Source organism: Prorops nasuta, unplaced genomic scaffold (genome assembly GCF_024137725.1).
Source record: "Prorops nasuta isolate Cenicafe-Biocafe unplaced genomic scaffold, Cenicafe_Pnas_1.2 PNAS00001, whole genome shotgun sequence".
NCBI lineage: Eukaryota > Metazoa > Arthropoda > Insecta > Hymenoptera > Bethylidae > Prorops > Prorops nasuta.
The window spans coordinates 12,939,318-12,962,145 of NW_027116798.1; the positions used below are offsets into that span (position 1 = coordinate 12,939,318).

The window sequence follows — 22,828 nt, forward strand, 5'->3', positions numbered from 1 at the left end:
AGAAGTATGATGCTTTGTAGTTTATTTAGTGCAGATTGCCAGTAAATTGAATGGATTTGACATTGGATATAATAATTGATATAAATAGTGACAATTATTTAATCACTCCCCTCATAAGTTTTAATTTGCCTGGACCAAGTAGAGCTTTAATTACAAATTAATATTTGTTTTTTCTTAGTTTATTTCAAAAATTTTAATTCGGACAAGACAATTATTTATGTATAAATCTTATATTTGGTGGTCTACGATACCTACTTACTGTCAATGAGAAGGAATATGTAACAGGTAATGGTTTTATTAATCATTATTACTACGTTGAATCTTCATCAGCAAATAATCAGTGCAGCAGATAGATATGGTGTTATTCGAGGAACAAGTTTTTGCAAAAATTAAATTTTAAATATTCTTCTGAAATTACTGTTACTTTGTTTTTATTGGCAAAGAACTAAACCTTCTTTATTTTTATATGTATAGGTGAAACTCCTAGGTCTCACTGGAACAGAAATTATATTGGAAATTTGAGGAGGCAGTCACCAATTAAATTCAAACCATGCACTTCAGCAATGAAACATTGTTGCTTTATGTGAATCCCTTCGCTTTCAACCTACGGCGTTAAGTTTATACAACAGCTCTCTAGTTACAAAGTAAAATTAATAAGTGAATATATTCTGAAAATTAAATTTATTTATTGAAAAAGTCGCTTTTTAAATGAATAGAACTTTTATAAATTTATTTGAAATTCAATATATTAATATACTTTATTTATTGCTTGTATTTATTTATTACTGCAAGGATTTTATCAGAATAATTTTCTTGAATAGTCAATTTTTTGTTTTCTGTCTATAATAGATTAAAAGTGTGAGATATCTAATACTCTCTATATAATAAGTTAATAAAAAACTGTTCTAATTATTCTTTTCTTATTCATCCCAATCACTGTGTTCTTTTATTACTATATTTTACTTTATACTTAACCCATTAACGTCCAAAATGTCAAAATTTCTTGCACGTTTTCAAAGTGATTTTTTCCTATGTAATTGGCGTTGAAAAAATTCTTGAACCACATATTCTGATGTAAAATTGCATGCTCTTTCAGAATCCGTTGCCAGAATCATGATAAAACTCACAGGAAAAGAGATATGCTTGATTGAAACATAAAAAACACCTAAATTTTCGAAAAAAAAATTTTTTAGGATTTTTTTTCGAAGTGTTACGGTGAAGATATCACCTTGCGACCGTGATCAAAGGTGATCATGGGAGTTGAAGTTTAACAGGGAATTTTTTTGTTGACCTTGAACCATCGCTTCTTTACAAAATGGCGGAAAAAACGAATTTTTTTTTTCAATCTTCATCAACTTTTTTCTCGAAATCTATGGTCTTTAGAAAAAAATTCATAAAAACAAAAATGCCTTAGAATCGCTCGAGGAACTTTCTCAAATATTTTCAGAATTTTTTGAGACAATTTTTGATTTTCCGGGAAACTTGTGAAATGGAATTTTCAAAATTGTCTCCAAAAATTCTAAAAAAATTTGAGAATGTTCCTCGAGCGATTCTAAGGCATTTTTGTTTTTATGAATTTTTTTCTAAAGACCATAGATTTCGAGAAAAAAGTTGATGAAGATTGAAAAAAAAAATTCGTTTTTTCCGCCATTTTGTAAAGAAGCGATGGTTCAAGGTCAACAAAAAAATTCCCTGTTAAACTTCAACTCCCATGATCACCTTTGATCACGGTCGCAAGGTGATATCTTCACCGTAACACTTCGAAAAAAAATCCTAAAAATTTTTTTTTTCGAAAATTTAGGTGTTTTTTATGTTTCAATCGAGCATATCTCTTTTCCTGTGAGTTTTATCATGATTCTGGTAACGGATTCTGAAAGAGCATGCAATTTTACATCAGAATATGTGGTTCAAGAATTTTTTTCAACGCCAATTACATAGGAAAAAATCACTTTGAAAACGTGCAAGAAATTTTGACATTTTGGACGTTAATGGGTTAATAAAGCATCCCGCTATTTTAAACCTGTAAATATCCTACATATATATAATCATTTAAGTTTGTACCACGGAATTTGCTTATTTTTTCTATTACATCATTCAAACATGTCTTATTTAATGTGTTTGCCATGTTTTATTGTTATTTTTTTCTCGTGTATTTTCTCAGAGCAATCACAATTTTATTTTAATACACATTACGATAAAATAAGAAAAGTTTACTATTCGCTTGATGCTTCTTTTATGCCACAAGAGTTGTATGTTGTGTTTACTAAATTATGTAAATTTTATAGATTTAAATAATAAATTTGTAAAGAAATGTATATAATTTTGTCATATAGATCCCTATGTGTATTTTTTTTAATATTAACGTTTTCAAAGATCATGTTGAAGTTTTATAAAAAAGTATCCTCTGTATAAATCACGCTTTTATAGCTCTGTATGATTTATAACTGACTATACTACTTGCTACGAGACAGTATACAGAGACAGCTTTTCTTTCTAGTATGGCAAGCATTATTGAAACTTTCAATATTTCAATGATAAAAAATCGAAGATACTAGTTTCACAAAAGTATGGGTCCTTTATTATACATTTACAGCAGAAGATGAGTAGAGTAGCAATGCGGTTCCGATGACAGGGAGTGGGGGAAGCTGTTTTGTGGTGTGGAAGGGGGATGGGTGGGGATAAGACTCTCTTAGTATGGTAGTGGTGGGGATGAGGAAGGAAAGGGTCTTATAGTGGGATAGAGTTTGGTTAGGGAGAGTGGGGGTATTTTTCACCCTATGTCACATTTGGAAGGTCTTATAGTGGGACCGAGTTTGGTTAGGTAGGGGGTATTTTTCACCCTATGTCACAGTTGGAAGGTCTTATAGTGGGACCGAGTTTGGTTAGGGAGGGGGTATTTTTTACCCTATGGTACCGTTGGTTAGTTATCCTACGGGGCCCTAGTTGAGAGAAGGTTTTTTCACCCTTCAAAGTCGATGGTTAGTTACCTTACGTAGCCTAACTATTTCCGACTCTGCTACACAGATAAACTAGGTTGAGTTAATTGCTAGTTCCAGTAGTCACCGCTAGGTAACTGCCTTCCTTAATCTTCTTTCGCGCTAATGGTATTTTAATATTACGTAATTACACACACACACACACACACGGGTGAACTAGTTCAATTTAATTGATAGTACCAGTAATTGCCGCTAGGTGGCTACCGCAATCTCCCCTTTTCTCGTTAGTTAAATTGTAGATAGCTATTGTGATAAGTTGCTGATATCGTGCAAGGAATTAACTTTCCATCGAGCATGGGAATTATAACTTTGCATGGGTTTTTAACTAAACCTATGCGGCGGATTACAAAATATCCTTTAAATAAAAAGGAGACAATTTTAACAGTTTCCCCTATTGGGGAGAATAACCATTTTACATCAATTTCAGAAATATTAACATTTTGATAGGGCAACTTATTAAGTCCTAGCTGTTACTATACCGAGGTCAGGTTCACCAATTTATTAGGCCTTACAGCTCCTCCCTTATAGTATGTCCTTAGAGGGTACTATTTGACAATTCAGAACCAATCCTAGACCCTCCCACTATTCTCTCCTTCTATGGACCCTCTCTCTAGGCTTTCATTCAAGAAAACATTTACTTTTCTACGAACGAATTAGTTAAAGTAATAAAAAGACGTTTGACTAGAATTATACATTCGCGGTACCACGGGATACGGCTATAGAGAAGCTAGCCTTCAAGAGGAGGATGTGGATGAAAAAGGAGGAGGAGGAGGAGGATGAGACATGGAGACTGGATGAGTAACTGATAGTAAAACTTTAGTTATTGAATAAAAAACAGTTTTAAGAATTTTTATAGCCTTCCCTGACTTATCTTTTAGCCATTTTTAGCTTTTCAGGTAAGCATATCATACGATCCATCTAACAAGCAGGCTAGGTGTTAGAAAGGGAAAGAGTTGTCAGTGCACTTAATTTTTTTGGAGGGGTAGGTAAAGCAAAAAAACATAACTTTTACCTAGACTTTAAGAAACTGTATTGGCACCATTCTAGCGATTGGAGAACTGATTGTAGAGTGTGCAGATATCTTCTAGAACGTATATGCTCGAGCACCGGACGTCTGAGATCGTGCAATGACTTGTTTAAAACAAACGTCTAGACTAATGTTATTTGATTTATGACCCCTTTAGAGCCCCGATTTTGTCATATTCTCTCATTTTTTTATGTCTAGCTATCGAGAGGAATGTGCTCGTAAATTTTCCCGTTTCACTTTTCACTTCAGAAAAGTCTACAACATGATTATGCAATTAAAAGAATTCAGGAGAAACCGCTTGTAACGTGTTACGACTTGTTTGACGCAAATTTCGTAGGCGGGCAAGAATACCCAACCACCCAATTATTAACTTCCAATAAGAATGCATCTCATCCTCTTCCATGAATGCATCTGATCCCTTCCACCATTTTTAAAACCCTTGTTGTTAGCAATCGGGAAATTTCAGTCAGTCAGTTTTCATTAGAAGCTTCAAGGAGGTGAAAGATCCAGTGCAAAGCTATATTCCGAATATTTTCCTTGCTGTACCACAGAAACTCTTTTGGGTGTAAAGAATTATTCTTTTATTATTATTCTCTTTTCTTGCTATTCTATTTCAATATTTTTCTTTTCTCAATTTCTATGTTTTTTCACAGAAAAATGGATTTAACCAAGATCAATGCACTTGCAAGTGTAACTTACGAACCTAAGACTTTCGTAAAGCTGAATACTTTTGAAGAGAATAAGGAGTATCAAATCACTGAATTAGTGAAAATTAACACCAAATATGGAGAGAAATTAATAGCGAAGCTGGCTACAGACGAATGGTTCTTCCTACCCTCAAGGATGATGAAATTACTGGAGTCGCCTGAACTAATCAAAGAACTTCAAAATGCTGCATCAGCGAATACATTAAAAATCTTATATATTGGAGGACGATACAATAATTTAGAATTTAAAGTTACCCAATGATAATCATAAGATAAATTTTGGAAATGTTTGTAAGGAATGTTTTTAAGGAGTGACATCAATAAATGTTTATTATATCTTATTTATTTATTTTTTCTTTATCCCTCACTACATTAGTAAGATACATATAAATCTAGTCTATTAACTTACATTTCTAACAATACTAGTAAGCGGGTTATATTCAACGATTTTATCATTTATAATTAAACAAAACGCAGTAGTATTACTTGGAATATTTCTAGTACAATCAATCTCCATTTTAACGTCAACAGTGCCTGACTTTATAGATTCATTTTGATGCGAACAATCGATGACGAAGAGAGGACCGTATTCCACAAAGTTTTTGTAATTAAGCATTGGCTTCGACTGTTTTTCTCCTGCATAATATGAATGGATAAATTTAACATACATATCATATAGTACAGAATAACGGTTTTTTTCGCTATCACTATCAATTCGGTCATATGGATAAAATTCTGAATTCAGATAGACTTTAACATCACGAACAGAACTGTCATTGAATCTAAACACCTCCATATGCTGCGTACTCTTCTTATTTTGTCTAAATGCTAGTATAACATATCGAGGTTTCTCCAATTGTGTTGCAGCTTTTACGGCCCATGTATGCCTCTGTGTTTCAGGTAGAAGTGGATATTCGTAGAGTTCCCAGGAACGAAAAGCCATGGTTAGACTTTTGATTTGCTCAATCAAACGTAGAAATTTAAGTTTTGTATAATCATTCAGTGATACATGAGGAATCCTCCACTGCACTTTTTGCAATTCAATTTTGGAGTTGATGATTTTTCTCGAAGAATGTAGTGAATTTATATCATCACGTGCTCGAATAAGAACGAGCTCATGACGTGCATTTATTATAACTCTTCTGTAGTCTTCACAAAAACACAACAGCATTTGCAATGGTACACAAAAGTTGAAATGATTCGTAGACCTGTGATCTGTTAGAAACCATCCTGAATGACGTAGACTTGCGCTATCCTCAGCAGTTAAGGAGATGAGATTCTTCATGGAGCTAGTAATACCCACATTGTTGCAGCGATCAATCTCAATACCATTCAATTCATAACGAATTTCATCAAACAAGAATGCCATGGAATTACAGTCAAGTCCTACGACATCTTGGGTTGCTGCATCCGGAGCACGGGTTCCAACGATTATCTTTCCCTCAATGTAGAGATAACTTTTACAGGGTAGAAGAATTAAATCTTGCTGTTGTATAGGAATTCGAATTTCATTACTATTTCCCAATGAGGCATTTGCATAAGGATGGTATGCATGCATTTCCATTTTAGTGATGCGATTGTCGAACACCGGTTGAGCGGTTACATCTAATGGATCCATTTTTATTTCTAACGTTGAAACCCAGTGATTGTAGAAAGGTGATATTTCTTCTTGTTAATGATGCTCCAACGTTACCTTCGCTCAATGTATTTTGTCCTCCAGCGTTACCTTCAATCAATGTATTCTGTCCTGCTGCAGCAGTTGGACTGATAGGCTCATCGAGTATCGGTGATTTATAAGTATTATTGTAAATCAACATTTTCTAATATGTAAACGAATTGTGATTTCTTCACCTCCGAAATTTACTATACGATCTTCCTGATCCAGAATACGCAAGGTGAGACGGTCAATTACTTTCGCAATGACTGGCAAGTAAATGACGTTCTTCGGTGTTTCTGCGATTTTATAACCTGACGGAACACTCGGAAAAAATTTATGTATAACATGTCGAGGTCTACCGTTTGTGTACGCACCAGCTGTAATGTTGCATTCAATTCGTAGAATATTTACTCTTATAATGTTTACGGGCTCGTCTGATTCAGATAGTGTGTTCGGTGGAATAACACGATCTGATGAAAAACCCAACAAAGAGCCTATATTGTTAGGTTGTGTAAAATCAATCTGATATTTACACTTTATTTCACTTTTTAATGTATTATTATTAGCATGTAGAACAATTACTTCTTCTTCATCACCTTCGAACATCTGAGCACGTAAAAAGTCATTTATAGCATTGAGCTCATAACAACCTGTAGGTATAGTTAGCTCCTGATCATCAACGTAAAATATATTGTTTGTCTCATCAACATTTGAGATTGAATTGAAGCTCTGAAAGTCTAAGAGACCGAGTTCATAATGTCCATCTCGAAGATCGATCGGGGGGAAATAATCTGACCCCAATACCGAGTCACAGCCAGAGAGTGTAACTGTTAAAGACATTGTTAACGTAGAAACTTGACACACAACTGACCGCATATGCTTGAATCGTACGATTGATACTGGTCGTGGTTGTAGTAGATTATAGCAAAAGGTCAAAAATATTCCACAAGTTCAATTGGAGGTTTTAAATTTCCGAAGGAATCGAAATACATAACGTGCTTATTACGTTTAACGTAAGCGACCCAATGTGTTCCAGGACCTTGTTCGTCATCAAGATTCACAATTGCGCACTTATTGCGTTGCGCATTTTGAGGTAGAGATATATGCATAAAGACTCCCCGAAAATGCGGTATTTTACGGCAGACGTTTGATAATTGCATATTACTAGTAGGTCCAGATTTAGGAAGTCCATTTATTTTCTTTTCCTTTTCCTTTTCACTCCCTCGCCTATTCGACTGTATGGTGCGAGGTATAAACCTTGTCCCCGTCTCGCTTCCATTAAGCGATTGTGTCGATGCATTTCTTCCAATTGTTTTTTGGCTGCTTTGGTGTCGTTTACAGCCTTTGCTATACCTGCCGCACCGCCAGCTAATGCGCCCACCGCTCTCAGCAGCGGAAGCAATGGTAATAAACCCCCCCCCCCCCCCCGTTTTGTTTTAGTAAGTGACTTTTTCCTCAATAAACCACCTCGTTTTTTCGGTACACGAATTTTTCTTTTCTTCATACTTTTTCTAGACACTCGCAGTCCTAAGTCGAGTTTCCGTTTTGTATTCATTAATGCCCACACAGCAGTCGCTATCGCTCATTCACCTACGGATGAGTCACTAGCTATGATAAGTTGTCGTGCACGGCGTGCGAGTACTTTATCAGCATGATGACGCGAGGGCAGGTCCTTATATACTGAATATGCGATATCATGCTCACGGCAAGCATCATCCAGAGGGTTTATTCCTCGATCACCACGTGCTAACCGTTTATGAAGGCGAGTACCTAGACCGCAATAATTGTAGCCAGGTACATGCAGCTCAAAGGGTAGTTTATTTAGCGGCTTATTGAAAAAAGATCCACAACCATATCTCATCATGTCATGCTTTCCTAACGGGTTCGTTGACACATCCAGCAATTTTTTATTGAAGGCGGTATTCCATCAAAATGATCTTGATTAGGTAAATTATAATGTTCCGTACAGGCACGATATTGTTGCACTTCAGGATCTGCACGAATGTGCTCAGGCAATTTACACCAAACAAGTCGAATACTGTTTGGAAAGCGCTTCAATAGTAATATTTTTGGAATGTATTCAAGCTGCTCAATAGTTAAATCCTCCAAACGTGGCACATCTAACATTAACAACGACATAATGAGAACTGATGAGATAATCTGTTTCAAGCCTATAAATAGCTTGCATGATCATAGAGTTTTACAGTTATGGATTTCGTAAAGCAACCACTACACATTCGTGTCTCCAACGCCGATCGCTTTATTGTCGGTGGGGGTTGTGGAGGAAGGAGTAAACGTCATGGATCCCTACTTCCATCTACAATTCGTAGTATAATTTGCGGACCCTTGAATTGCGGTAAAACAAACGTACTGCTTAGTCTCGTAGAAAATCCTAACGGTGTGAGATTTGAAAATATTTATGTATACTCAAAGTCGCTTCAATAACCCAAGTATCAATAACTTGAACGGTTATTAAAAGGACTAAAAGGTATTGGATATTTTAAATTTTCAAACAATAGCGACGTTGTTAAGGTAACTGAGGCTTTACCCAATTCTATTTCCATATTTGATGATGTTGCTAACGATAAGCAGGATAATATCAGAGACTACTTCTCCATGGGTAGACATTCAAATATTGACTGCTTCTATCTCTGCCAGACTTATGCTAAAATTCCTAATCACATGATTCGTGATAATGCAAATCTTCTCATAATATTTAAGCAAGATGGTACTAATTTAAAACATATTTATAACGATCATGTAAACACGGATATGTCATTTGAAAAATTCAATGAATTGTGTTCAAAGTGCTGGCACCATGATTATGGATTTCTAGTGATCGACAAGGATAGTACAATTCAAAATAGTAGATATCGGAAAGGTTTCGATGAGTATGCTAAGATTAAATAGTATAACGTTTGCTTAAGATTGTTCAGTTTAGAGCTAAGTGTCCATCAAAACACACACATCAAATGAGCGTGGAATAAACCTAGTATAAACGTGGAAATAAAAACGTGGACTGAACCTGGATTGAACGTGGATTGAACGTGGAAACGTAGATTGAACGTGGGTTGAACTTGGATTGAACGTGGATTGAACGTGGAAACGTAGATTTAACGTGGAAAACATGGAAAGCAGGAAAATGGAAGAAAAGATGCTGCTAAAGAAGATTGCCGCGAAAAGTAAAGTAATTCGTGAAAAATATCGTGCACTCAAATCAGGAAGAGAAATGATGGAAACCAATTTAAATGAAACTATTAAACCAATTGTTGAGCCATTGAAGAAGCTCACTGAACATAATGAGATGACCTTCGTGTCCCCGAAATATGATTATAAACAGGAACCGCTACAAAAGACTACTGTAAGCGATAATTCTTTGATTATTCCATCGGAACGTAAAAGAACTTATTTCTCATCGACTCCAGAACGTAAAAATTTCGCAGACAACTCTAGAATTAAAATTCCAACCCCTTCATCTGATGATGATGATGATGATGAGCAAGGAAATTCACGACCTAATGAAACATTATACCTTTCTCTGGAAGAGGATGGTGATGAGGAGGAGGAGGAGGGAGTGAAAGTGGAAAAGGATGTTAATGATTTAGCAATACCATCACTAATGCAAGCAGAAACTCCATCATCACCATTGCAAAGATCCTTAGATTTAAATAGTTCTTTGTCAGAATATGCACCAATTGGACGTAAATATATAGAGATGTTTCTGCGTAAAAATAAGGATTTAAGGGAGTTCCCAAGTAAAATAAATAACGCTCAGAAAATTCTGAAATTTTGCATATCGGTTTATATACGGCTAAAAGTAACTGATATAAATTTTGAAGAGGCTAGGGTACCTACAAGCCGATATATTAATGTTTCAATTTTTTCCTTGTTAACACGTGTACATATGGGAAATGACAGTTTCAATGTATTCAATTGCCGATTGCAAAGTATTTGACGCTCAGTATGGAATAAATCTTTTTTGTATGATAAAAAAATAATTTAAGATTCTTTATTTATTTCAAAAACATCTCAAGGGTACTCACAACAGCAATAATTAATTATATTAACACCAATAATACATGAATTGCGTCTGCTATATCACGAATAAGGAAAATCTGGCAACACTGTACGGGAAGTTAGGAATTCCGCGCTATTTAAATTTGGGCCGTTCTGCGATTTATACGAGAATGCATTACTGACCAATTTGAAATGAGGAAATAGATCAGGAAGTATATCAGGAAATTGTTGAATATAATAATAATCATATAATATATCAATATTTTTGTTTTGTGTTTTTTTATTTTAATAAATTATAAAAAGTCTCCAAAAATTCGTAGATTCTTTGTATAGTTGCTTTACTAACAGTAACTTGGACGATACCTAATTCATTTTTGCCAAACAAATTTTGCAAGCCAATCAATTTCTCTTTTTCATAAGTATCTAATATTATTTCAAATGTAATTTTTGCAGCAACAATTTTTTTTCTCATTGCGAGAGATGTGCATTCATTTAACGCTTCTAATTTTTTTAAACCGTTAGGTAATTCTTTTGCTAATAGGGTTCTTCTTTCAATTTCATCTAAAGTTATAACATTATTGTTCGAGATTGGGAGGAGCAGAAATTGTTGCGAAGTAGATTCCGCATTTCTCTGTTATATCTCCCATCTCTATTGCGCTCACAATAGACGGCTAGACCGACAGCGTCTAGCCGCTCTATCTGTCTCTCTCTCCGCGGCGCGCTTGCGCGTCTTCTGGCCCTGGCGCGTCGCGGCCGCGAAGCGACACTACTTGCGCGCTTGGCCACTAGGTGGCCAGCGCCCGCGGCAGCTCTCTCGCTGGCAAGATTAGTGTCGCGTAATTATATAGATGGGTCCTTGATAAGGACCCATCGCACCTCAGCCTTGCTCGATCGCTTAGCAGCAGCAAAGCTCCGCAGCATCTTTTTGAGCCTTTCGGTACCACCGCCTCCACGGCATTTTTTGACGCCTCCACCAGGCCAGCAAACGAGCGCCTCCACCGGCGAACTCTACGGGTCGACTACTTTGGTAAGTATCACCCACCACCCACTGCCTACCAAGAGGGGACTACCCCTCTGCGGCAATATCCTCCCTCCTAAGGGAAATTTCTCCGGGGACTGCCCGGGAGAAGTTAAACCCTCTCCTTCCCCTCCACAGTGCCTCCGAGGACTACCTCGGACCCAGTGTTCCGACCCTCAAATCCAGGGCTCTCGACGAGTCAGGTAGTGGGAGGGGTAGAATCACCCTAAGGGTTGGGGTGGCTCGGAGCCACTAGAGCTCTTGGAGAAGGCGGCCGAAGGGTAAGGGGACTTCCCCTTCCCTAAAACCACTTCTCCAACTTCGCTTCCTCCCGTGGCTGGGGATTTTACTAGGGAATACCCTAGGAAAAATTGTCCAGTCAGGGAGTTTCTAAATCCGCGTTCCTTTCTGGGGAATTCGAGTCTACGGTTATTGGGAATCTTCGTCTATCGAAATTCCCAAGAATATGACGACGACAAATTCCCTAGAAAGTCGATCATTAGTCTAGCGGTTCTTTTGTAAACATTGTAAAATTTTTGTACATTTTATTTATTTGAATAAAGACTCTTTTACCTCTTACATTTGTCTTCGAACTTTATTCTCAGATATAACCTTCCCTTCTGACCACAGGGCTGGAACCTACTTGGGCACTGTCTCGCACAATTATTAATAATACTATCTGTTGTTATATTAAATTTCTTTAAAACTTTATCTAATATAATGACATCGTCGAGAGCATTATGAGCTTGAGTTATATCAATATTCAGCGTCGCTGCAACTGCTGCTAATGTATTTTTTCCCTTACCCCTTTGGTTTGTGCATTTTTTTATTAAAGGGAGCGTATCCGTAAATCCTAAAATAAGCGAATTATAATACTTATCCATGTAAGTATTTTTAATCGCTCTTAATAATCGCGTGTAGTCAAATCTACAGTTATGTGCTGTGAGTACACACTTCTTCACAAATAGGTATAAAAACTCATAAAAGGCTATGATTGCTTCTAGTAAAGGAACAGTCTCAAGTGTGTGTCCATGAAGCGTTAAGTTTCCATCGTCGTATCTTAAGCCAGTAACTGTACTAGCCTCTTCGCTAATTCTTTGAGTAGGTTTCACGTATACGCTAAATGTAAAATTTTCAGATTTTGCTGCTATTTGCAGTATATCTGAATTGTTTGCAAGACCGCCAGTTTCTAGATCAAATAATATCACAACAGGCTCAATACTGCTATCAATATTATGGATAGGAAGACTCAAATAATCTAAATTACGAAGCCCTATATCAGACTCATAGGTAGTTCCTTCGGAAACCTCTTTCGTATTTCTCAACTCAGTCTTATCTTTTCTTAAAAATAAACGTTTTTTTTTAAATCGCGCGTTAACGATTTTGCATATCTTTTCCTAGAATATGCATCTTTTTGGAGACATAACTTCTCATTATATTTTCCGGGTGATAGTGTCAGCTTTTCAGCTAAATGAACGACATGTTGCTCCCCAATATTTTTTTGGTTTATTGCACACGCGACTCTAATATCGCCAGACGAAGACGTACCATATAATCTGCTTTTGGGAGCTTTACTGACAATAACAGAGTTCAAGCTTTCGTTGCAATTGCTTGAAGCTCCTGCTGAAAATGAGCTAGTTTTCTTTGCTAAAGTATTAAATATTTCTCTTAAAGCTAATAATAAATTTTGATTTTTAAATCCTTCATTAATCACAGAATGTTTATAAGTATCTTGATTCGTTTCATATTTACACCAGCTGCCACATTTCTCATGATTATTGAAGCAGTGCTCCGGAATGTTGATAATGGCAGTAGCCATGTTACAGTCATTCCCAATGTTTTGGGAAATACAAAAATTAAAACATCTTTGTAGATATTTAATTGACTGAGCAGTCAGTTCTTTATAGCTGTTTTTTATTTTATACAGCATATTCACAACCCCTTTGCTGGTGTGATTTTTATCTGATTGCTTCATAACCTCATGAGAGGAAGCATTGCGAATAGCAAAAATAGAGCTGCTGTCATTGTCAGCAACAAGAACTCCTATTTCTATTTTAACCTCTTTTAAAATAGAGTTTTTATTTGTCAACTGGACTGCGGCATGGGGTTCCATGGCTTTAGCAGAGCCTTGAAAATTTAAGCGACAGTCATGGTCGTTAGGAGAATGACCCATGTCGCACATCCTACATTTCCTATTCAGCGTGATGTAAGATATGACCTTCTTTGAGAAGTGCCCTATCAAAGCACCAGTGCCAGAGAGACTATCGTATGTCCGACCAGTACCCCTGGTTATACAGCCCATATCGAAAGATGAAGCTACTCGCACTGTATGCTCTTTTGTGATAGACTGCACATCTGCATTTACATCAGGAAAAATAAAATTATCTTGTAAATGACTAGGCCTGAAAGAAAACCGAAGGATGAGGTGCAGAGATATACAATTATTTTGAAGTTCATTTTATTTATTTGTATAAATCAGTTTTCAATTAATTCAGAAACATTTGTCACCATTTTATGATTATTTTCAATTCGTATCATAAAAATAAAAATACGTAATAATTCATCAGAAACAATTAATGTATAATTAAATAATAAATTTGAAAATAATTGTAAAATTATTGTAAAAAAAAATAATAAATTTGAAAAAAATTGTAAAATCATTGTAAAAAAAATAACAAATTGATCATAGTCAATAAAAACCGACAAAAAATAGAAAATCACAACTTCTATACGACCGAACTTACAATAATTTTTTCATTTCATCCTGATTTTGTATTGTCAAATCTCTTTCTTCGCGAGCTGCTTGCACACAACTGTCATGGGCTATAGACTCAACGGCTGCTCCAACTTCCTTTTCGTGACGTTTATACGTTTCCCAATTCATCAGTGGCATATTCAATGAAGATGCCAATTTATTCAAGTGCGTACTTCCAATGCCTCCATTTAATGTACCTTCAAATGTTACAATTTTTATACATTATTTATGATCTACATACTCCTATCACTGAGAGTAGAATTCATTTATAGTAAATGTGCATGCCAAAAATGAGCTCGCTAGCCCATTATGCAAGACTGTAGATGAAATAGAGGAGGATGATATTGTTGCATTTACTCCTAATAAACAAAAAATTTAAAGTAAGTACATTGTGAATAAACTTGTTTAATTTGAAGAAAGGTATATATAAAGCATCATTTCATATTTTACATATTTTTACCAAACCAATGTAAATTGCTCCAACAGTTCCTGTGGAAAAATACAAGTACCAGGAGTTATGACTGAAGACGCAGAGAGAAATCATTTGCAGTTTCACAGGATGTTACTGTTATTATAATGAAATAGATAAAGAAGATGGGTATGAAGAAGAAGTTGCGGAAATCAAGATTACTAGTTTCGACGTTAAAGAAGAGAAAATTTAAGTAATCGAAAAGAGGGATGTATAGCATTTGAGGATCCTTTGTAAGCAGAGCATGATTTTTGAAATGATTCTGTTAACCCTACCAACAATATTGGTTTAAAAACATCAGCAGCTTTAAGGCATTATGAGAAGAAAAGTTTGACAATGATGTATAGCAATGGTCGAGCAAGACTGGTATAATAGTGTTACCATATGACGCTGAAAAAAAGAGCTTTAGTTTTATGCAATTGCGGAGCATTGGTTAAGCACTGGAAACAGCAATTTAAACTTTGGTAAATTGTTGATGTCTCGATGATATGTAGATTTTCTAGCGAAGCAAGAGATAAGCTAATGTGTGTGAGCTGTTGTAGTTTACTTACTATATATTCAGAGATTTCATAAACACAAAAACGTTCTTGGGAAGCTGAACATACAATGAAATGGCTGTAGGAACAGAAATAGAATATTATGATTTTTGGATAAAGTACATACAATTCCTGCAAGAATGTTCCATCGAGTACTAACAATTGTCCATTCCCATGGTAAATTATGTTTAACGGCTACATCATCAAGATAAGATAATAAATTTGCGGATCTTAACTTTTTAATCGGACTTAAGCTTTATGAAGCCAATTGGTTTGAATTTCCAAAAAAAACGTTTTTTGCGAGGGTACAGTGTGCAGAAGTTTGTTGCTCCGTGACACTTGAATTTTATAGAGAGTATCTGAATAATGGAAAGTTGAGAAAGTAGCATTGCTCTATGTAATGAATCCAAATGAATTTCGTTGCTGCCAATATTTGATACGATATCATGAAAGAAGGGGAGATGAAAAAATTAATTTTTGACAATGTCTTTGCCTTAAAGCAGTATGCAATAAAAATGAATAAATCTTATATCTATGGACCTACTAGTCATAGTGAAAGAATAACAATTTTGCAGAATTTTAAATTTAATATTATATTTGGAAGTAAAGTAGTAGACAAGTCTTTTGATTTATCAGAGTTGCTAATGTTCTTATAGATGTATCATCGCATGGTGGATCCTGTAGACAAGAAGCGTAGCGTTTTAGAAGAATTTTGCGACATTAAAATTGCCGGTTGGTTGGTAAAATTAGTTCTAAAATTAAAAAATACTTCTTTTTTTCGTTTTATATAAGCAATTGCTGAAAAATTCATTGCATTCTTTAATACATAGGTATCGCAAGTTGAATTATTCTCGAAAAAATCTAAGATTTTTAGTGAATCAGGATTACACCTATAAAGTATTGCAATACGTTCTGGAATCGATGAGGTATTTTCTTTTTTATTAAAAAATTTTCGAAGTTGTTTTGCTTTGAATTTTTTTTTTTTAATTGTAATGAATTTTTAGGAAACATATTTGATGTATAAGATTAGAAAGGAAGAAAGTCATTTACCACAGCAAGTGACAATGACACCGACGAATAACGAATTCCTGAAGAAGGATTCAGATTGGAATAATATAAACAAAATAATAATATTTATTTATTTATTTAAATATACGTAATTTATTTCATATTGTTACATCATCGTTTATGTATTTCACATCATACAAAAAGCTGGTAATATGACTTAAATTTCCGAAGCTAATGGTGCCGTTTATTATAAATGTAAAAAATCTACTGTCTTCTCAACAGTAAACAAGCATCCATTTTTTTAAAAATGTAAAGCATATATTCTACAATAAAGCAAGCTTACATTGAATTATTTCTCCCGAGGTAAAGTTTATATTCGGGAGTAATAAATTCATAGATAGAAATACACTATTAACATGTTAATATTTTGTTATTTAACGAAATTCTTTGTAAGTCGAAATGTTTTGGATAATTGGAATAAATTTTATTTAAAAACAAAAACATTTACGAAATTCTCTAAAACTATGACATCACAAGCAACATTGTGAAATATTAGTCCTTTTAATTTCAAAAAAACAATTACAAGTGTTTCTAATTTAAATTTTGTATGACCATTTCAATCAACGAGTAATTTCTAAAAAATTGATAAAGTATCTGTAAAACCAGAAATCATTTGAAAATTTTTAAGCATATCATGCTTTGTGATTTAATGTAAGAAAAGACGTCTGTCAAAACTTGCGTTATGGGCAACCAATAAAAAATTTTTTGATCCTGCAGATAAATATGAAAATTGTTCAAACGATGACAAAGCTTTAGTGATTGTTAAAGTTTCAATACGTTCATTGCGAATATATAATGTATTGCCTATTTTATTGAAACCGGTAGCTTTCATAGCTCCATAAATATTTTTTTTTCAGGATTGACATATACATTAAATATATTATCATCATGTTTCGCAGCAATTTGAATAATATCGGCATCAGCATCGAATCCAATACATTCCAAAATCAAAATATCTTACTTTGTCTGAATTCGATATTAAATCACATTTTTTCTCCATTATATTTACTAGAGCTTCAAAATTTTAATTACTTGCATATGTCATGCCTTCTGCCTTTTCTTCGTTTCTTCTCAAATTTTCATGTTCTTGCTTTAATTTCAATCTTATTACTTTGCTGGAAATTAATTTACTTTTTTCTTTTCTTGTTATTCTTTTTTTACAGGCGAAGCTTGTTTTTTTGTGGTCACAAAATATCATGAAAGTAAAAAACCAAATTACTCTAATTATTTATTAATATATCAGCTATCAATATCAATTGTTATTTGAAAATGACTACTATCAGCTAATATGCTCCAAAACGTATAATAGTAAACTTTAAAGCGAACAGAGCAGGGCTATGATAATTTCACCGCTCTAGGTAGATTTTGGACAATAAGAAAGCTAGAAAGTATAATTACTTTTTCCTAAAGTTCAATGGGAATCAAAATCATGGTTTGGTTGAATATTCGACTACCGATTAGCATTCGTGACTTTCTGCAAAAAAATTTTTATAACAAATAATCACTAATTTTCTTACTTAGTAAAGATGAAGTAAATTATAAATTTTTACCTATAACTTCTACGAATTATGGCGATTCGTCAGAAGACACTGTGTCGAAATTATAAGTCCAAATACCTTTAAAAATATTGATTATAAAGTATAAATTTCAATACATTATATTAAAATAGTAATTTGCTTAAATTCTTACCTTCTGGAGTATTTGACCTTTTGTATGGTTTAGGTTTTGGTTCATTCATTTTTAACTTTTTACGCTGTTCATGTACCGCTCTGTCATACTTAAAAAAAAAAGGGTTTTCAATATAAAATATATGTATTTGCGTAAGAGAAGATTATAAAAATTAATATATATTACTTTTGTATTTCTCCAACAATTCTCATAACTCTTTCCTGCTTGGGATGAAGCTGCTTCATCGGATACTTTTTTTTTTGTTCCTGTGTTTCATTAAAAGTTTTAGATTTTTTGTTGTTATCCATGATCCAGTCATTTACCTCATCAGCAAATGTCTAAAAGAATTCACGATATCATTAATGCGTAATGAATTTATAGTGTTTTATGTAAATAAAAAAATTATACAGGATATAATAAATAATAAATATAATTAAATAATTGAATAAAAAAAATAATAAGATATTAAATAAAAATACAACAAATTTAATTTCATTAGGTATTGGGAATTCCTAAATGTTTTGTTTTTTAAATAAATAGGACTTTAACTACATAAAACTCCGTTTTTAAATTTTGAGCTAAGTTTTTGAAATAGCAGGAATTTTATTTTATTTTGTTCAATTATAAAGTTTTCAAGCCTGTTAAATTTTTTAATATAATAGCGTTCACATTCCATGAGGGTTTCTCAATTGCTTAAATTTTTTTTAAGTAGCAGAGAGATAAGGAAATCAAAATATATTTTTAAATTTTTATTTTCATAATTTATAATAAATTTAACATGTATAAAAAATTTTTCAGCGAAAAAAAATATTGGGCAGTACTTTTAATGCTTGTAAATTGTTTTATTATGACTCGTACCTTTTTCACTCAATTTCTTCTACCAATGTAGCCACTATTTGTCATTGAAAAAGGAAATTCAAAGAGTCGCAAACCTTCATTAAATATATACTGTTGTTTTCAGAATTTATTGGACTTAAGGCTGAATATTTAAAAATATAATAATATCCTACTGTTTAAAAAAATTAGCCCAAATTTGAAATACATAGGTTTATGTAGTTAAAGACATATTTCTTACTTAATAAAAGATTTGAAGGGAGTCAAGATACCTTGATTCTTTTACCATTTTATTCGAAATTTAAGGGGAATTTATATATCGACAATACAGAGTGAAATTTGCTCCAAACGAAACGGCCTCATTTCTTAACCGACTTTAACGTTTATACATCTTTTTTGAAACGTCAGAAGATTATCTATTGATTTTCGTTGTTCGATTTTAAAATTTCAATTTTTTTATAGTTTTTGGTTTTTTATATTTTTAAAAATCTGCCAACAAAGATCGCTTGATAATCTTCTGGCGTAAAAAAGGTTTATAAACGTGAAAATCGGTTAAGAAATTAGGCCGTTTCGTTTGACGCAAATTTCCCTCTGTAATGTCGATATATAGATTCCCCTTAAAGAGATCCCTCACGCGTGCTTTACCGAAGTACAAGCCAATAAACAATTCCTTTAATAAAAGTCAAATGCGAAGCAAATTGCAAAAACGGGCTTCTTTATGACAAGGTGCCAATTTTAACGAATCAATCGAGCTTAAAAAAACTCAAATCGGATGAAGAATAACGTTGTACCACTGTCCCGCGTTCTTGAAGTGGAAATAACCAAAAATTAACCTCTCTTCAAGAACGCATAACAATGGTACAGCGTTATTTTTCAACTAATTTGAGTATTTTTCAGTTCGTTTGATTCGTTAGGACTGGCACATTGTCCTACAAAGGCACGATTGTTCAATTTGCCTCGCGTTTGAATTTTATTAAACTAATTGTTTATTGACTTCTACTGTCGGTAAAGCACGCGTGAGGGATCCCTTTAATAGGCTAGATGACTTTTGAATTAAGAAGGATTAGATAAATTTTCCCGTTGATCAAACACGATAAAAATGAATTTAAAATTTTATACTTCCTTCAAATATTTTTTCTATATCTCAAAATTCATTTTAACTTTGTTTTTCTGGTGTTATTTAAAAAAAAACTTTGTATTTAATTTAAAATTATTCTATTTGTTCTTTTTTATGCGATGGATAACGGGTTGGAACGATAATTACAGTTTATATAACACTGAAACTCACGGCTAACTTAACCGTCATTTTAACAATATTTTATAAAAATTGTTTACTTACATGTACTTGGTATTTTTTTTTTTTCCATCACAGCTGTAAGAATTATGTAGGCTTTAACGTTACGTTGTCTCAACGAGGGAACACGGTGCACTAAACCATAGTATTGCATTAAGCAGCGAAGAAAAGCTATTTGATCCGTGATATTGATTGATAACAATGAAAGTACGAAATAACGTTTCGTCTTTCAAGTGTGGTATTCTTTAGACAATCTATTTTTATCTGTCTTCGCATTATATAAGATGCAGACAATTGTAATATTTTAACAATATCATTTAGCTTCGTGCTCTCTAATATTGCATTATACTATAACTTATTAAAGGGATCCCTCAAGCCCTCTGTAGCCAACATTACGGAACGAAAAACGAGGGAGAATTGTCCAGCGCAATTTTTCAATCGATTTCAATATTTTTGGGCTTGTTGGAATCGTTAGGACTCTCATATAGTAATAAATAAAGCCGTAATTTCCAAAAAAACGTAAAAAAAAATTGTTTAAAAATTTTCATTAATAATATTTAAACGCAAAATAAATTGAAAAATCGGGCTTCTCTATGACTAGGTGCCAGACCTAACGATTCCAACAAGCCTAAAAACATTGAAATCGGTTGAAAAATAGCGCTGTACCACTATCCCACGTTCTTGAAGTGGAAATAACCAAAAGTAACCTCTCTTCAGGAACGCGGGATAGTGGTACAGCGTTATTCTTCATCCGATTTGAGTTTTTTTAAACTCGATTGAATCGTTAGAACTGGCACCTTGTCATAATGACGCCCGTTTTGTCAATTTGCTTTGCATTTGATATTTTATAAATTAATTGTTTATTAACTTGTACTGCCGGTAAAGCACGCGTGAGGGATTCCGTTAATAAGTTCATTATCACATAACATCATTTTAAAATTTAGCGTTTTACAAACTTTACATTATAAACATTACATAGGTTGTAATACATTTTTCCTTTTGTTCCATTTATGAGAAATTTCTTGAAATCTTTTTAACATTTTAGTTACAGAGGAATAACTTCGGAAGGTCTGCCATTACAAAATCAGGAATTTTTTACGGATAACATAAATGTTGATACAATAAATTGGAACGATAATGACAGCGATAATAATGTTATTATAAATGATGAAGATAATGAAGATGATTATGATGGTTGGTAAATTTGTTTTATATTTCATGTATAATTTAAGTTCATTTTTCAAAATAATAAATTTCATTAAATAAAAAGCGACTTGTCTTGCTTTTTGAATCCCCATACAGCACACTTGACTAAAAGTTATCCTATAGACATCTTTTAGTCAGCCAATTGACTGAAAGATGCCTAAAAGATGTCTTTAAGTCATTTGGTGTTCTATGGGTTTTTAATAATTGAAATTATTTATTTTTTAATTCAAAAATGTTGTAAAAGAATGATATTGTAGGCTCGCTCATGCTGTACGTCACATTGAAAGAGTTGGTTAAAAATTCTACATATAGCATTCCCAAGGAATATCAGTTGAAATAATACTTAACATTGATTTGAGATCCCTTACGTTTATTTTATTATATGTATGTAACATAAAGCAGCAAGCTTTGGAGAGATTGAAAATGTGTATTCTCAATTTTCGAATTTTCTCTTTACTATATAACTTAACCCTTAAAGCACACACTTCCCATTAATATTATAAAATGTACATGTGATATAAAAGACCCTACCTTTTTATAATTTCTATAGAACTTACTTTTTCTGAGACTGAAGATAGCCGTGACTTTCTAGCCGCGAGTTCAGGAAACGCACAGCATGAAGTTGGCGAGTCACCCGGTATACGAAATCGGTGGCACTCTTACTTTCAATCGAGTTTTTTAAAAATAAAGAAATTTTTTTTGATTTCCTTCAACAAGACAGTTTTGAAGCTGCTTAAATTCGGAATCCAACAGTATGGATTTCGCGAGGGTTTGCGACTCCCTTAATGCTCTTCTTAAGAGAGAAACAGGACATTAACCTAACAAACTCACGTTTTCCAACTTTCGGCTGGATTTTTGAAATAGCAGGAATTTTTTTAAATTTTTTTCACCTAGACGGTCTTCTAGCCCATTAAATTCTCAATAAAATAGTATGCATTTCGTGAGGGTTCGCGACTCCCTTAATGCCCTTTGTTAACTGAGAAGTGAACAGAATATGACTTAGGCCGGGATTCATAAACAAAACTTGAGTTCAAGCTCACCTTGAAACCTATAAGGTGTGTTACGTAGACTATAGATTTTACCCGTCTTAAGCTTGAACTTGAGCTTAAGTTTCATTTATGAATCCCGGGGTTAGATAGATGAACTGCCGTTTTCTAACTTTGGGCTGGATGTTTGAAATAGCAGGAAATTGTGCAAATTTTTTTCACCTACACAGTCCTCTAGCCCATTAAATTCTCAATAAAACAGTATGGATTTCGTGAGGGTTCGCGACTCCCTTAATGTTTTTTTTTAACCAAGAAGTAATCAGAATTCAGAATAGATGGAAAAACTAACGTTTTCTGTCTATTCTGAATTCTGTTTAGCTCTTGGTTATAAAAAAGCATTAAGGGAGTCGCGAACCCTTTCGAAATGCATATCGTTATATTCAGAATTTAATGGGTTTTGAGACTGTGTATGTGAAAAAAATTTTAAAAAATGCCTGCTATTTAAAAATTTAGCACAAAGACAGAAAACGTTAGTTTATCCATCTATTCTGATTTCTGGTTACTTCTTGGTTAAAAAAGGGCATTAAGGG

The 22,828-nt window shown here is 33.7% G+C and overlaps 1 protein-coding gene and 1 pseudogene across 1 annotated transcript; one reads left to right on the forward strand and one right to left on the reverse strand.

The window, feature by feature from the left end:
* Positions 1–11,991: 11,991 nt before the first annotated feature.
* LOC136772433 (uncharacterized) lies at positions 11,992–14,443 on the reverse strand. The gene is made up of 4 exons (XM_066725413.1): positions 14,419–14,443; positions 14,167–14,374; positions 12,850–13,824; positions 11,992–12,763 (listed from the first exon to the last, which is right to left on the reverse strand). The coding sequence occupies exons 1-4, from the start codon at positions 14,441–14,443 to the stop codon at positions 11,992–11,994; spliced, it is 1,980 nt and encodes a 659-aa protein (XP_066581510.1).
* Positions 14,444–14,486: 43 nt separating this feature from the next.
* LOC136772435 (general transcription and DNA repair factor IIH helicase/translocase subunit XPB-like) lies at positions 14,487–16,495 on the forward strand (annotated as a pseudogene).
* Positions 16,496–22,828: the final 6,333 nt, after the last annotated feature.